The sequence below is a fragment of the Morone saxatilis genome, unplaced genomic scaffold (genome assembly GCF_004916995.1).
Source record: "Morone saxatilis isolate NCDOM2014 unplaced genomic scaffold, NCSU_SB_2.0 Contig24, whole genome shotgun sequence".
In the NCBI taxonomy this organism is placed as follows: Eukaryota; Metazoa; Chordata; class Actinopteri; family Moronidae; genus Morone; species Morone saxatilis.
In genome coordinates, this window is record NW_023339807.1 from 9,181,877 (window position 1) to 9,198,373 (window position 16,497).

Genomic DNA, 16,497 nt, shown 5'->3' on the forward strand with positions numbered 1-16,497 from the left:
TTTTTAAAGGGGACATTTGTGTTTCTGAGGTTTGAGGAACATCATAAAAGTAATTTGTCCACAGTTTAAATCAAATTTAATAGTACTATTTATACTATGATACTAAAGACTATTATGTTGGTTAGTTTCCCTAGGTCTCCCCAGTCATTAAAGATATATATTAAAAATTATGGATACCAGCTTTATGATTAATTACAATTTAGCATGTTATCTCCAAGTGCACTTTGCGCCCCTGAGTTAATGCTGGTTGCCAGCGTTTACTGAACATGATGGTGGAGTATTGACACATGCTTGATTTCGATGTCAATGATATAATTTTTAATGGCATATAGCATATATTTATTGGCATATAGTGAAGGTCAATCTTCCCAAATGATGGTTTAAACAGTTTGGCTGGTGTTTTTGGTTTTGACAACATAAAATACTGTGTAAAATTAACAAAATCATTACTTAGACAAGGCAATATTTGATCAACAGAATAGAATACATTTTAGTGTAATATTTAAGTGGGCACAAACAGTTAACCTAACCTTACCTTTGTTCTAAGAGAATAGTAAGCAACCGTAATACATATGCCTATACACAGCTTACCATTCATCCTATCTTGCTGTCTGTGTGCTAGTCTCTTTAACAGATTAGCCTCGGTATCTGCATGGCTGTGTGTGTGTGCATTTACAGTGTGTGCATGTACGTCAGGCTACCTCCTCCATGACCCAAATACAACGACGCTCACTCCTGATCAAGGCACTAAGGATAAATCAAGCGTGGATGTGCGACTGTGACTGTGTTTGTGCAAACAAACACATCAGTGTGAATACAGGACAAAAAAAAAAAAAAAAACTACAGTAGGCAAACTGCACAAATTCAAAACTGTCCTACAGAGAGATGGAAAAGGTGTCACATGATTTCAGGATGTAAGCAAAAATTAAATGTTTTCAAATGACAGGTTTGGCGAGATCAGTGCAAACACAGAGCCAAAACGTGTACAATTCAAACCCAATGAGCGTCACAGTCAGATTACTGTTGTTATTGAGAAGTTAAATTATATAACACAGCTCAGACACACTGGAGACTACCTTAAGTTTTTTTTTTAGTGGGGAAAGAAGTAACTGTCAGTGACTGTATTTATCCCAGCCATGGAAACACTGCTTAGAAAGTTCCCACTGTGGAAGGACTTATTGGAATATATTAGTTTATGCCCTGTACTGTGCTCAGTCAGCACAAATCTCACCAAAACTAATTCCATTTACAAGTGGGTTGTTTTTTAGTAGAAAACTATTTTCTGCAATCTTAAATTAGCAGCTTCCTTCTAATCTTAATAAAAAAGATACCATTAATTTATTGTGTGATAAATATTTTACTAATTTCCTTAAGGATCTAGTCAGAAATTCCGTCTGCTATTGATACCCACAATGCAATTGTACAGAATGCTACAAATAGGAGAGAAAGCATGAGAAAAACAAGGACAGACAGACTGGCTTACTCTAAACAACAAAGTCTACAGTGGATGTGATTAAATAAAACTATGATTTAAGGCAGCAGACAGAGCCACAAACATTCATGAAGTCAGTAAGACAGAGAGATATTCACTAAGATAGACAGACAGCCAGACGTGTCCCCAGTGACGGACATGGACATCCCGTCAGATCTGTCAGTGTCAGACAATAGGATCACTGAGACAATGAGCCACTATCCTCCAATGAAGACAATCAACTGGGAATGGAGCAGAGTAATTGGTCAAAAACACAGAGCTGACTGACCTATATACTATAACAAACTTTGTGCATTCTGAGAAAACAACACAACAATGGATAAAACCAAAGCTCTATGGCATGTAATATATAATAACGATGTGTATAATAAACCCAACCAGTTGAGGCAGACAGCCACCCACCTAGAGCCCCAGTTATGCCTCTTGAAAGGAAGCTTTGCCCTGCCACTGTCACCAGGGGCAGAGCCAGACATTGAAAACATTCGGGGCTTCGCCCCAAACCTAGGCGGTTCCGAGGGCATACTTACTTCCCCATTTTCGGCAGCTATATGCACTATATTTCAGCTAGCCAACAGAATGTCTAAAAATCTGTACATCATTTGGGAAAAACATCATCCTGTAGAGCCTACATCCTCATTAAAAAAACAGAAATGTTGTGATTTTCACTCCCGCCACCTAAAAAGGAGCAAAATGTACTATTTTTCCAGTTACATAACATAGGTGGTATAGATATTTGCCATACACAGCTTTATTAATCTTGAAACCTATTTAAGAACCCATTCCATTAGTGCTATGCTGAAGTGCACAGAACTAATGTTTAACTGACAACTGTGCTACATTTGAAGCCATATTCCATAATACTGTAATAGATTTCCCCAGTAAAAGAACTTTTGCTCCATTGATGCAAGGTTGATAGTGTGATTGCACCCATTCTTGAGCAACACACTGAACCAAACATAAAACTGAACGCTTAGTAGTAGTACTGTAAAAGTATATTACTCTGCAACTCAGACAACAACATGAATTCAAAAAAATATAGCAAAATAAAATCAATTTAAAAAGATTATAGTTCCGTTTTGAATACTGTTGCAGTAGTACAAAACAATATTTTCTAAATGGGCTCAATTTATGATCACATCTCCAAACCATGGAATATCATTTGGGAGACACATCTGCGAAGAGTGGAAACATCAACAAAGTGAACATGCTTTACCCCTGAGTGCCACTTTACGAACACACCCACCCATGTGAGCACATAAATGCACATCAGAGCCAAAGCCACAGTTGTCTGTGCCACACTTGACTTTTAACCTCCTGTTGTGCATTGCACACAGTGTGAATGATACACATCCTGGACCCTCAGCCACTCCGCTCACACTCACATACACCGTCCTGCTACCTTAGCCAGCATACCCCTCGGGTGTCATGGTGTCCCCATGGCAACCTATATTTACACCACTTGACTGAGGAAGAGTGCAGAACTCGGTTTAGTAGCAGCTGTGGATTTTTGGATGCATGCACACACAATGGGTGAGTGACCCAGAGGAAGGGAAAGAGAAGGAGAAATGAAAAAGGGAGTGTGAAAGACTTTCTGTTTTAGAAGTGAGTATTGGAGACATATGAGCCCAGTAAAGCATTTGTTTGCAGTTGCTAGGCACGCAGGTTCCTAGTTCAGCATATGCCTTGATGCTCATATTACCAGGCATGTGGTTAAAAACCCCACCCCACTGCAATGCCAAGGGAAATAACTCAATGATAATGCCATTCTGACCCTCTGTATTCACACTAGACTGGTGATTCACTACAACCTCACCACGCCCCATAAAAATGCAAAACATTTAAGCACAGTGAATTACAAACTGTCATACATATTTATGTTTGAATCTCTGCTTTTCTGTGCAGTTTTAACTCTAGCTCTAGTTAAACCACTTTTGATACACTTCTAATCGGTTTGATGTCACAAAAGTTATGTTTATATATTTATGTAGGTTGTTCTGAAACATACGTGGATTTTTATTTTGTTAGTTAGTTAGTTTGATGCTATAGTGTCACTTTACAGGGGGCTTAAGGTATCGTTTTGCGTGACGTTGGACTGTCCCATCTGTGTCCCTGTAGAGGGTTTGGATGATATGGAAATTGAATTTTGTAGAATTTTAGCAGTAATGACCTACCACTACTATTTACACAGCTGCAACAGCATTATTATTACTTTTTCCTCCAGAGGGGCTGCTCAGCCAAACAGGACAAATGGGCTGTTGATCAGGCAACTTTAGATTACGTCATATATAAGATAACCTGCTGAGTCTGATTTGTACAAACACCCTCTCTTCCACAAGAATAGTTTTAACATAACTCATCACATAATTCTCTGAAATCAATAAAGCAATAAAGCCTTATTCAACATACCAAAAGACCCCAAACGATTCACTGCATACTGCGTTACCTCACTGAATGGTATGTGGCCAAATGTCACAAACCCAGGGTCAGACAAGGTATCTCACACTTTCTGCCTGTTTTTCGCATGTTAGCCTGCAGATGCAGTAACAGTACTTTGTTCGTAGGTGGTCAACAAATAGTTCACAAAAAGCTTAACTATTACTGTTATTGTTGATAGCTCATGAAAGTACTATATTGTCCTTGTTTAATCCATTAAAAAAAAAAAAAAAAAAATCTGTATTAGGTTGACATTATGATCTGTTAGGGTGTACTGGTGTAACAACATTTGGCTTCACTCTTGACCAAACTTAACAAAATGTCATGCCATGGTCATGCCATGGTCTGTGGCTGCACTTTGTATACAATCATAAACCATGTCAGCATTTCAATGATCAAGTCATGATCGTTTGGAGCTGCCACAGTGCAATAATTTCACTACATTTGTCTCCAAACTGTAGTTCCAGCATTTGGAATAGGAGTGTTGGTCATGAAATGGTTTATCAGGTTGCCTGTAACCTGGTTTACATGATTATCAAGTGACAGCTTCTCTATTACAATTAAAACAACCAGGTTAGAGCTTGGCATAATCTGTTCAACAGGAGTGCAGAGTCAGTAACAGTAACATAATAACCCTAGGGAGATGAAAAGACAACACCTCACCTCAGGTGCTAAATGAATTTGTTACTCATTGGGATCAATTAGACTGCTCCTCCCAGTTATTTGAAGGGTTTACATTTAGGATCTATTGCAGTGACTGCAGGTTAAGTCAGCAACAGGTGATCCAAGAGTATCTGTTTCACACCTGCTCATAGAAGAGAAATCCACTTACTGTAACTGCACCCCATCCTCTCCTCCTCCCTCTTCTCCTCTCCTGACCCATGTAGTCATCTTATCCACTTGTGACCAGTGAGACACGCTGAAACTGTTTAACACGAGATTTGCTCCAAGACAACAATAATTCTCCAAAAATAGGAGCAGGAAGCCAACTTAGCCTTCTGTCTGAACAGCTGAAAAAAACATGTCTGTTTTTCCTTAAAAGACCTTACTCGACCAAATATGATTGACACGTGTGGACGTCTGCCATAAAGTATTTCCATTCTTTCCTTAATCCTTTAATGATTTGATTTATCAGTTGATCTCCTTCACTAATTGTCTTGATTCTCTGACACTTCAGATCAACTCTAGAACCTCAATGGCAAAGCAAGCTCCCTGTGTCCCAATGTTTTCGTATTAATAGAAATTATAACTTCAGAATTAATCTCATAAAGGGAGATAAATAAATCGAATCCTGAGTGACATAAACATTTACTGTGGAATTACTGTTTCTATAGGTGCGGGATATGAGTTTGTGGGTGGCAAACAGGAGGGATGGAAGAAGGGATAATTAAGGTAAAAGGGAGGGATGAGGGAATCTCAGGTGGCCCAAAGCCCCATGTGGCTGAAGAGCAACAAGAAAGAGAATAGAAAAGGGTAGATGGGTGTAGTCCAACATTAGAGCAGAAAGGCAGGAGAGATGGAATGTAGAAGCAAAACAGCAGGAAATAATAATTAGTCTGTTCACTATTCCCTGAGCTGTGTCTTCAATTAGAGAGAGCTCCTGCTGGAGACACAAGGAGAAAAACACTTATGTTACAGATATTGTTGGCTTTTAGCAGACAAGCCCCTCTTATACGGACCCCAGGTTCCTTTGATGTGAAAAAAACATACAACACAGATCAGTACAAATACAGTGAAGATATACATGTAAAATAAATCACACCAGAAAAGGGTTTTGTTTTCCCTTTTATTTTGTCTTTTATAAGCTTTCTCTTTTGTGTTCTTCTCTCTGTAACCAGGATAGAAGCTAGCAGCAGTGTTAAAGGCTTAACGTGCAAAACAATCACAACTTGTGAAAGAGTATTTCACCACCTCTGCCTTATCAGGCGATATCACTGCTATGGCAGTTGGTGTTAGAGAAGTCCATTCAATCTGCACACACACATATGCACTCCGTCTGTCTTCCTCTCTGACAAACCCACATACCACAGTGACTAACATATGACTGCAGGCTTCCAGAAATAAACCTGAGCAGCCCATAACAGCTGCATTCGAAGCATAGAGACAGATACACTGTACTGAAGATACTTGAGACTGATACACAGACATACTTTGTCTTCCAATGCTTTCATTCACTGGGGAGTTTATAAAATAGTAGAAAATAGGGTGGGTAATGTAGTGGGGCCTAAAGGGCACACCAGTCTATAAATACAGCCAGTGTACATGTCTCAAATATTTATGATGTGTCATACCATGGCTTTGGAGTAAATTTATCCAGAGAGTCTGTACTGCTTTGATTTAGAGACTAATTAAATCCAATAAAAAGTAAATAAGGGTAGCACCTTCAGCACTTTATCTATCTATTAACTACTTTATCACAAGTGTTCAGTGTGTTCAGAGAACTAAATCATACATGGAACAAAGTTTAACAACCATACGCTTTATCAGTCAGTCTTGTGCTTCCGTATACTATACACCGACACCTTCTTAAACAGTTGAGCAAAGGTCATACTGTATGCTAATATGCTCAGTCAGTGCAGACTTTGGTTAAGGTTCTAAACTTGTAGAACAAGCTTGTGGAAGCATTGCATCCACACCCCTCCTATTTAAACAGGATAGCCTATGAAATGGATGCAGATATTACCAGATACACATTGTACCGCTGCCAACAACGCATACCCTCAAATACTCTCTCTCCTGCCTATCTCAGTTTTCACAGGAGTTAAATTTAACCCATCATAAAAATAACCCTAAATATCCAGATGTGACCACGTAGACTAAAACATTTTCCTCTTTGGTAAAAGTAAATACAGTATAGCCTTCAAGTAAAAGAGAAAAAAAGAGGGAAGTCGCTTAGTCAGCAGTGTGGCTGACCACATGAACCTTAAACGCCTAAATAGAGAAGATTTTCTGAAGGATGTATAGGGTGGGGAGCTTGTGTCTGCATCTTCCTCCAAATCTCCATCATATGAGCAGGAAAAGACACAGCATTATGGAATATCTTTCAATATCTAGTCTATCTCTTAGAGTATTTTAAGAAACTGTATGGACTGACAGACACGTTTAGCATTCAAATACTACGCAAAGGGGTGAGACTGACATTTTAGTCCAGTGAGCACGGTTTCAAATTAATGACAATTTACACTGCAGCTAGCAAACGGTGTTGCTCTTCCTCCATATTAGTGGTGGAGTGATATGGGTTTTTCAAAGGCCAGTGACAATATTTAGAGAGCAGGGTGGCCAATGGCATTCTATATAGTTATATAGTATAGTAGACTATATCAATGTATGTAATCATTTAACTGCATTATTCTATACATTATAACAAAATATACACTGAACAGTAAGAGTTTTAGATTAAATTTGCTGTAATTTATTAGGTTAATTTACAGTAATCAGCCTATTTCTACGCCATTTACATGGCTCATGAGTTCACACAGGAATGCATGTACACACGGACAGGAGGTTGGTATCCAATAATTATCTCTGGGTGTGCCGAGAATAAACTGATACTGTTATTTGTAGTGACAAACTTTTTATCTGTAAAATGTGCCCCCCGTCTTCCTGTGGGTAAGTTATGTTTGTAAGACACAGGAATGCAGCTACACCAAACAACAGATGCATTTAAAATAAAATGTTATGACCTACCAACAGTGAGGCAGATGGCAGCAGAAATCCGGATGTCAAAAGTGGTACGTTTTTAAATTTAGCTATTCTTTGCACTTCATGAGGCACTTTGAAGCAAAATCTAGACATAAGAAATGCACCAAGCCTGTGTGGCGATAAATGGCAACAAATGTGTTTGTCTCTGTAAGGGTGTGGGTAGTTGATCATCACTGGGGACTGAACCATGTGACCAAAGTAAACTCACTTGGTTCTGACATTACATATTACATGTTACAGATTGAACAGACAGAAAAACAGACAAAAAGAACAAGGTCTATTAAATCTGTAACAGCTCAATAAAACACTTTGAAGATAAAAAAAAAAAAACACTTAAGTGAGGAATGCTGTAAATGTGGACTTTATATGAGCAGTTCATTTCTTCCTCTGTTTGTTTATATTAGTCTGTTGGTTCTTCTGTTGGAGTGGATGCTAAAATGAACAAAACCACATTAATCAGAGGCTTCTGGACTAAAAGCTCACTCAACACACAAACGAGCATATAGGCAGACACACATAACCACCAGGCCCAGACATGTAGAGGAAAACACCAGTGTGCTCATTAAAACTGTTGTGTCTCCTGCAGACATCGAGAGGAACACTCTAGTCTAAATGCAATTACCATAGACGATGCTCCGACTCACACAAAGAACCAAACACTGAATCGGATGCAGGTTCAAGCTGGAGGCATTTCATGTGCCACAAATATATTCCAAACAAAGAAGAGCAGGTCAAATATTGCAGTGCCTCAGACCAGGTGAGGAAGCAAGCTGCCAGATTTTGGATAATCTTGATCTGCACTGTGAGAAATCAGTCCCCATCTAGTCTCTGGGAGGGGAGGAAGTTGTCTTGTGTAATTACAGGCTTATAAAGCTCAGAACTGAGGCTTCATTCAGGCTACCTTTCTACCACTCCTGAAGTACACACTTAGGGTTTCTAAACAAACACACACACAAGGCTCAGATTTCCATGGCAAGGTACAAACGAATATCACTGCCTTCAAAAGAGCAGTCTCTCCCGTCCTCATTTGTGTGCTCAGTGACCATGCTCTGTGTGTGTGTTCATGTAGTTTTATGAGCTGTGCTTCATTGGGACCGGGCTGTGTAGTAAAGTAGCTGCTGCCCGTGTGATGACGAAAGAGAGATCACAACACAAAGGGAGTTGTCATGGTAATTTTGGACAGAAATGTCACACTGACCGGATAAAAAGGCAGTTTGGTTCCACTGCCAGCTGACTCTGACCAGTCTACTTTGTAATTTGGCCAAAAGGCTCTTGAGTGTCTGAAATCACTGTATTTAAGAGTATCTGGTTAAAGGACCTTTGCTTGAAAGATCAGAGGAGAAATAGACCAAACCTTAAGTCACCACATCAACTCTCTTTCAAACGGTATCACACCCTACTCAGGTTGCCACTGAAGAACACCTACGTTTTACTGTATGTCTTCGCTCCACTGCAGTACAGGGTGCTGAGGAGTTAATGCAAGATAGGTACATGGTGTGAGCCCTTTTCAATGGCAGCAGGAATGAAGGAGCACAGAAATCCCATCTTTTAACAACAATGCAAGATTTGATGAAGTCAGCAACATTTGGGTCTATAGTACACAGCTATTACCATAATCACCACCCGGGTATGTAATTATGCTGATGCAGGATCAGACCTGGTCAGTGAGCTACTCACAAAGACATCACAACGCTAAATTAAATTGTATAGAAATCCAGTGAAAACTGTTTGGAAAATAAGCTCAGCTATGTCAACTGTTTGAAAATCTTTGAGTAATTGTGAAAAATCACCAGAAAAATGAACACGAACTTCACTTACATGTAATGAAAACTTGCACAAATCAGAAATTGACTGTAAATTACCCCCACTTCATTAGGATAGAAACACTAACATCTATTTCTCTGCATCACAATAACATCTGAAAGGCCAAGATTCGCTTACTTCCCACATAAAACCGCAGTGAATGAGTAGCTTAGCACTGTATGGACACTGCTCCCAACAGTAGCATGTTTTGGCAGATTTACAGTCAGTAATGATACACGGTTATTTGTTGATGTGACAGACTCCAAAGCATGCCATAAAGAAGTGGGGGAAAGCATCAGTGTTGTGCTATATTTGATCTTCTGACTAGTCATAGCAGAAAAAGCACAGGTGTTACAAATCACATTAATGATGGCTCCCCTGTACATTCAAGCGCCCCAGTAAGACAGGACAATGAGCCAGCATGCACAATACCAGGAGCCTAACTGAAGCAGCCCAATGGATCTATTTTAATATTTGCAATTATGTCTTTACTACTGTGACATTTCCAAATATGAAAAGGGACTGAACTGCTCTAAACAGCACAAATTGAAAGCACACTGTGGCACAGAACAACCACACTGCTGCACTATGCGTTTGGTCAGAGCGGGTCATATTGTGAGAGAGTGGCAGAGAGACTGTAACGGAGAGCCGGCTGTGGCTGCTGGAACTCTCTCTGTTGTCCATACTGACTATGGGCCAGGCTACAAGTGTTGTTGTGGACGCTCTCCTGAACCATTTCGAATAGGCGCTGCCATTGGGGCTGCCACTCATTGTGGGCCAAATCATTCTCCAGTTGCTTATTAATGGCACCCTTATTAACAATGATACACAGCCACACGTATGAGCGCAGCTTTCCTATAAATATTTCAGCCACAGCATGTGTGATAAAACAGCCTAATGTAGCTTACTATTGAGCACCCTGACGCACAGATACATATTGTGAACGGATAAAGGAACGGCGCTATAATGGCTATTTATACTACACGATGCACAGACAACAAATGCAACGATACGTTTGCGCAGTTTTAAGCAGCCGCGCAGGTTCTTTTTCCGAGCTGAAATTTGACTAATTGTCTATAAGGTTACTTTAAAGTTACGCAAACTTAACGTTGAAGTCCTTTCATTATCCTGTACTTCTTTTTAAGGACTTACCCCAAAGGCGGTTTGGACGAGTCGGTCATTGCAGTGATTAGATATCCAACTTGAGATGATAGCGGCACTCAAACTGGGCTCCCAAAGTCCGCTGTTGCTCTTAGACTCGGTGGATATTCATTATAATGCTATCACCTGCGAGTTAACACATCAGAGTTGAATTAAATTGCTGCCCTCGAGGTTTTCAAACACATCTCAACCAATAAAGCGGCTAGTTTTTATGTGAAGAGGAGGACAGCTTTGTGTTTTCTATCACAGGTCCAACAAGTGACAGTGCACAGAGATGACAGTCCAGTGTGACCTGAAGCACAAAGACCGCTAAGAGTCCCTGAAAGCTAACTACGACACAAGAACAGATAAATGTTGAGTATTTTGAGTCCAACTTACTTCAGTCAAAACGGTCCTACTGAGTCATTCTCGTGGACTGGGTTACTTGTCAAATCCAGTTGATATAATCTTCGTATCCCCCGGCTGATTTTCCCTTGAGCTTTGTCAAGGTAACGGAATTAACAAACAACACTTCCGGTTTCAAAATAAGGGTTTATAAATAAAATGGCAGTTCACGAACGTGTCTTTGTTTCCCTTCCTTTTGTATCTATAACAAGCCTATGCCATACATACCATAAAACTATCAAGACACGACTCTAGGCGCCTACACTAATATGGTGAAAGGTGCAGACGAAGGTTTTACAGAATAGGATATATGGTGTTACAGCACATAACACTTTTATATTCAGTCCTCTTGCTAATCCACTTATTTGTTTCACATACTTTATTATGTTTATACATAACGTACACAGATCATGCAGTTCGGTGGACTGCCTCTATAACGCCTTTTAAGAAAGTCTATTATTTGGAAGGTAATGCTACATGGTTTCCGGTCTTTTGCAGCTGCGTCTGTCTAACTTGACGCAGCTCTCTCCAGCCCGCCTTCGTCAGCAGCTCTCACGTCAATCATCCTCATTGGGAATTCACTGAGCGCCAGCTGGAGAGCGGCGGCACGAATTTACCACAATTACAACAAAAGTACACTACAAATATACAGAGAAACATACGAACAAAAGGTTAACCCCTTTATTGCATGGTGCTGCCATATGGCGACAATTAATTCAATGGCAGTAATATAGAATTCATGTTTTACTGTTTAGTAGTGAAAAGAGGGGCTTTTGATTTGATAAAAATTACACAACACATCACATGACCAGAACAACCTGTATGCTATTCATTTTTCCCTTCCAAAAGTGAAACTAAACAAAAATCAGGACTGAGGACTCCTAAAGTGGACTAATTCTTCGGTAAAATTCCGTCAAGAAAACAGTTGAACTACTGTCTGAAGTAAATTACCAGTTTGATTTTCATCATTGAAATCAGTTTATATGTGATAGTCATTTTGTAAAATAGTAAAAATGTATTCGTTGCCATATGGAAAATATATAGAATTATGGCAGTATTTGGTATTCAGACTGTAGAGCAGTCAATCCGGGTACTTGGCCTTGCGTCAATCCCAGTTTTACAGTCCCAGTAATTTGATTGGCGGTAAATGTAAATTCCAAGGTTTTTGCCAATTTAATACCCTTGAATAGCTATTAGAGCCACAGTCCTATGGCCTTGTGTCGTTACAGATTAACGATCAGCGTCGTTATATAGAACAAATAAAGAAATAGGGTCTGCCTTTATACTGTCAATGGTCAAAGTGGACGGGCCGGACACATACAGCTACCTTTTTGAAGCTCATATTTCTGACATGTGACACTGTTTCTGACTTTATTTGTCTGTTTCGGTCGCCTGTCCAATGTGACGTTACTATAAACTAACTGCGTAGCTGTGCCGAAGCGGAACCTCCGTTTGTGTTTATTAGTCGACCTTTTATACGAGCCGACAGGAGAAGAAACAGAAATAAGAAGGCAGGTCAGCACAGTTTATGTGAAATATTAAAGTTACAATACCCTCTGCTCCTGACTGTCAAACCAAACTCCATTTTAAAGCGGGTGCTTTATGGTAGGGCTATAGTTTTCCACAGTAAAAACTTGAATCACACCATCACTAAGACTGATTCACTTTAATCTACAATTACAATCGGCACACATGTCATTTACTCAGTAACATCAGCATCTAACCTGTGATAAAGTGTTTGCCACAGACGGACATATACTGTGTGTTCGGGTCCCAAAGTTGACCACTTTTATCCTCTTTGCGGATTGCCTAAAGCCACAGATATTGTCTTTTATTGCGTTTGTTTTCTTACTGTTTGATGCTTTTAGGCATGGTACCGCTAGGCACTTTTACTGCGCTTGTTTCACCCTGAAGGGGGCGTGGTCGTTCTGAGGACAAGAAAGTGACGTATGGCTGCTCATACGTCTAAGAAAATATCTGTGGCACAAAGAGGCTACAATGGTAAAGTGAGGGACCTGGACACGGACACACACTGTGTCTGTGGCATTAACCGCCCCAAAAGAAGGCGGGCTTGACACAAGGTCATAGTACCCGGATGGGTTGCTCTACTCTGAGACTCTGTTTACAACTTTTGATTGCTTTTAAGAGGGAAAAACCCTCATTTTTATCTATATTTTGTCATTTCAGACATTTTGTAACAGTCATTTATTTTCTGGATTACAAATTACACCACTGGAATTAATTGTTATTACAAAAGGAATTGCAATATCCCACCGAAATAATATCTTGGTCAATATATTTATCTTTTACAGGTTGCAAATATACACAGTGATATATAGTCCAGATAGTACATTCATTGGATTGTAGGCAGTATTTTTGTAATGACAGTCCAAATACATTCCAAATAACAATTGAACTAATATTATTTCACTAATTCTATGTTGAATTTGTTTAGTTTTAGTTTTTCATTAAAATAATTTTCATGTTCATGTTTAAATAATTCATTAAGTAGAGGGTTAATATGAATAAGAACTGAACATATAGGCCTAGAGATGTATATTATTAGATATTAGATATTGTGCCATCATTATTGTGATTGTTATTACTATTATTGTAGTTGTTGTAGGCTACGTTTTACATATAAGATAAGAACTTCTGTGATGAGAATTCAGATCTTTTTTTCCATGTTCTCCCAGCATGCTTTGTGCTATCTTGCCCATGCAACGCCTCCCTGCACAACTAAGCTATGATTCTGCACCACAAGAGGTCACTCATAGACCACTCTACACTACTGCAAATCCACCTCTCGATATTGCTCTGGGGTTAGATATTGCATATAGATGGGCAGCATTAGTAATGCTTTATTACTATTGACCAACAGTAATAATGAAAATAAAAAGAAGAAGCAAAAACAATATCAAAAACAGTGCTTTTTGGCTATGTAGTGGCAAGTAGGACACAAATTACATCAATATCAATCAGCTAATCAATCAATCAGACTTTATTATTACAGCATTTTCATAAAAGCAAATGTAACCACATTAAAACAGATAAATTCAAAAATTAATAGATAGATAGAAAATAAATAGAAAAAGGGGATACAGTTATTCATTATTATTATTAGTAGTAGTAGTATATAAAGTAATATCATTACACAGACACCAATTGCCTTTTCATAAATAGTGTTTTGGTATCCTATTGATCTACTGTTCTATTGATCTAATATCTGAACACTAAACAGCAGTGTGAGCAAACACATTAAACTTTTCAACTTAATTAAAGCTACAATCTGTGATGTAAACACAGTAAACAAAAGGGTATCTCTATCACCAAAACTGACTGGAACATACTATTATTGATAGTCAGATATTTTTATATCATACTAAATCTAAATGAGCATTGCTCTGATTTTGCATTGCAAATAAGCACAAGAGCTATAATTCTATCTATAATCAATAATCAATTGGTGAACACATGCATACTTACTGTTAATCAAATACTTAATTTTTGACTTCATTTGTAAAAACAAAAAAAAAAAGTTTAAAATTTTATTTTGTGTAAATGTGAACATCTGACGTGTTTTTGGCGACACAAGTGCATTCTTTGTTTTTAGACAGTCTGTAGAGAACGTGTGAACTTTGAGCTCCTGATAAAGATCTCAAAGTCACACTTAGGGACGTACAGGAAACTAGATCTGCACTTCTCTTTCTGTACTAACCTACTCATTAATAGGGGACTGCTTACATTCAGACAGTTTGTTCATCACTTCACATTTGAGGACATCACATCCATAAAGATCTGGACAGAGGAATAAGGAGCCCTGAAGTGCTGTTGACTATACCTGACAGGAAAAGGAATAACTGAGATATCACCATGGAAGGTGAATGTATTTAACTTTTTTGTTGTTGTTGCATAGTGTACAGTATACTTATCCATGTATTATTGATTTGATGAAATATTTGTGTCTGATCATTTGATGCCGTAATATATTGCTAACAGTTTTATGTCTGCATTCCCTTTAAATCCAAATGCTGTAACGCAGTATATTTCATAATTTATTTGGATTTCCATTTTGATCTTTATAAAATATCATCTTTAAGTCCTGAGATTACAAAAATTGCTTGTGACGATGAAGACACAAAATGTCGGTTAGTAATCAAAAGTCTTCAAAAACTGTCCTTTATGCTATTTGTATTTGTCAAACATTATAGCACACATATACGTACAAAATAACAGTTTAGAAGAATTAAAATCTGAATTAATTACAATTTCACGGAATGAAAAATCTAAAATAATCGTATATGTGGATCATATCTAAAACATATCCTTATAAGCAAAATAGATCAAATAAAACAGAAACTTGTGATGCACCGGCAGAAATTAGTGGGGATAGGATAGTAACAATATATGGCAAATTGACTGTTAATACACATTTAACCTCCTATGAACACAAACGTGTTTGCATTGGTGATGTACAGTCATAAAGGTGTTATATTGTTTTGTCCTCCCCTTGTAGAGTAACATGCAGGCCTAACAAATTATTCTTGCAAGGGAGTAAAATGCCAGTAAAGGCCAGCAGGTGGCACAGTTAATGAATGAATCCATTTTACAGATAATCACACTCACTTGCAAGTAGATTTGGTTACATTTATTTTATTTATCCAGTTTTATTTCTGTTTTGAGATATCTATCTCTGTGATTTCTGCCTCTACACCAATATAGTGAAATTTAGTTGTGGTGCTCACAGGGCTGATATTTAAAAACTTAATCATGTCCTTCCAGACACAGCAGCATTGATCATAACAGACAGACCTCTCTCTCAATTGGAAGTAAAGTCTCTAAAACCTTTTTTAAACAGTTTGTTTGAAAGGTGGTAAATAAAGTTAGATTGATTGATTTCTTCCGAAAACATAGTCACATTGAATTGTCAAGATGATAATAGTAGTCATTTTAAATGTCATTTCCCAATGCTGTGAGCACTTAAATATAACAACATTTGTCAGAATCAGAATCAGGTGTATTAGTAGGTTTTCATATACAAGGAATTTGCCTTGGTATATTTATTTACCAATATATTCATAAATAAGATAAAAATAGAGACAATAAAAGGAGCCAATATATACAAACATAAAAAGAGAATATGTCTAGTATGGCCAGATACTTAAATAAACAAGGGAAGTGCTGTTCAGAAATGTGCAATAAAATGTGCAAAAAAAGTGTTTAAAGGTAACCGGGCTGTTGATGTAAGTTATTATACAGGAATATCTACAATAAGGTTAGAGTCTGTGAATGATGAAATTGACAAAATGTACATATTTTTTCTTTGTCTGCAGGTACAAATGATACTTTGTATGACTATACACAATATTACGACGAGTCGGATTTATTCGCTCCGTGCAACTCCGTGGATGTGAGGGATTTTGGCATGGTGTTTCTGCCCACTCTCTATAGTTTGGTTTTCATCCTCGGCTCCATAGGTATGTGGGCTGTGTGTGTGTGTGTGAGAGAGAGAGGGGGAGAGA

The 16,497-nt window shown here is 38.3% G+C and overlaps 2 protein-coding genes across 7 annotated transcripts in view; one reads left to right on the forward strand and one right to left on the reverse strand.

The window, feature by feature from the left end:
• cobl (cordon-bleu WH2 repeat protein) overlaps window positions 1-11,097 on the reverse strand; it is a 52,624-nt gene extending 41,527 nt beyond the window's left edge. For 5 of the 6 annotated variants that reach the window (XM_035671558.1, XM_035671560.1, XM_035671556.1 and 2 more), the window contains exons 1-2: window positions 10,970-11,097; window positions 10,583-10,717 (exon numbers count right to left, since the gene is read on the reverse strand). In XM_035671558.1, the coding sequence (XP_035527451.1) occupies window positions 10,583-10,611 (29 nt within the window). In that variant the 5' untranslated portion in view covers window positions 10,612-10,717; window positions 10,970-11,097. The remainder of the gene's footprint in view (window positions 1-10,582; window positions 10,718-10,969) is intronic. The other variant, XM_035671557.1, reaches the window with a different exon arrangement.
• A 3,638-nt stretch (window positions 11,098-14,735) lies between these two features.
• Window positions 14,736-16,497, forward strand: part of LOC118335977 (C-C chemokine receptor type 1-like) — a 3,276-nt gene continuing 1,514 nt past the window's right edge. The window contains exons 1-2 of the mRNA XM_035672493.1: window positions 14,736-14,855; window positions 16,309-16,452. Of these exons, the coding sequence (XP_035528386.1) occupies window positions 14,849-14,855; window positions 16,309-16,452 (151 nt within the window). The 5' untranslated portion in view covers window positions 14,736-14,848. The remainder of the gene's footprint in view (window positions 14,856-16,308; window positions 16,453-16,497) is intronic.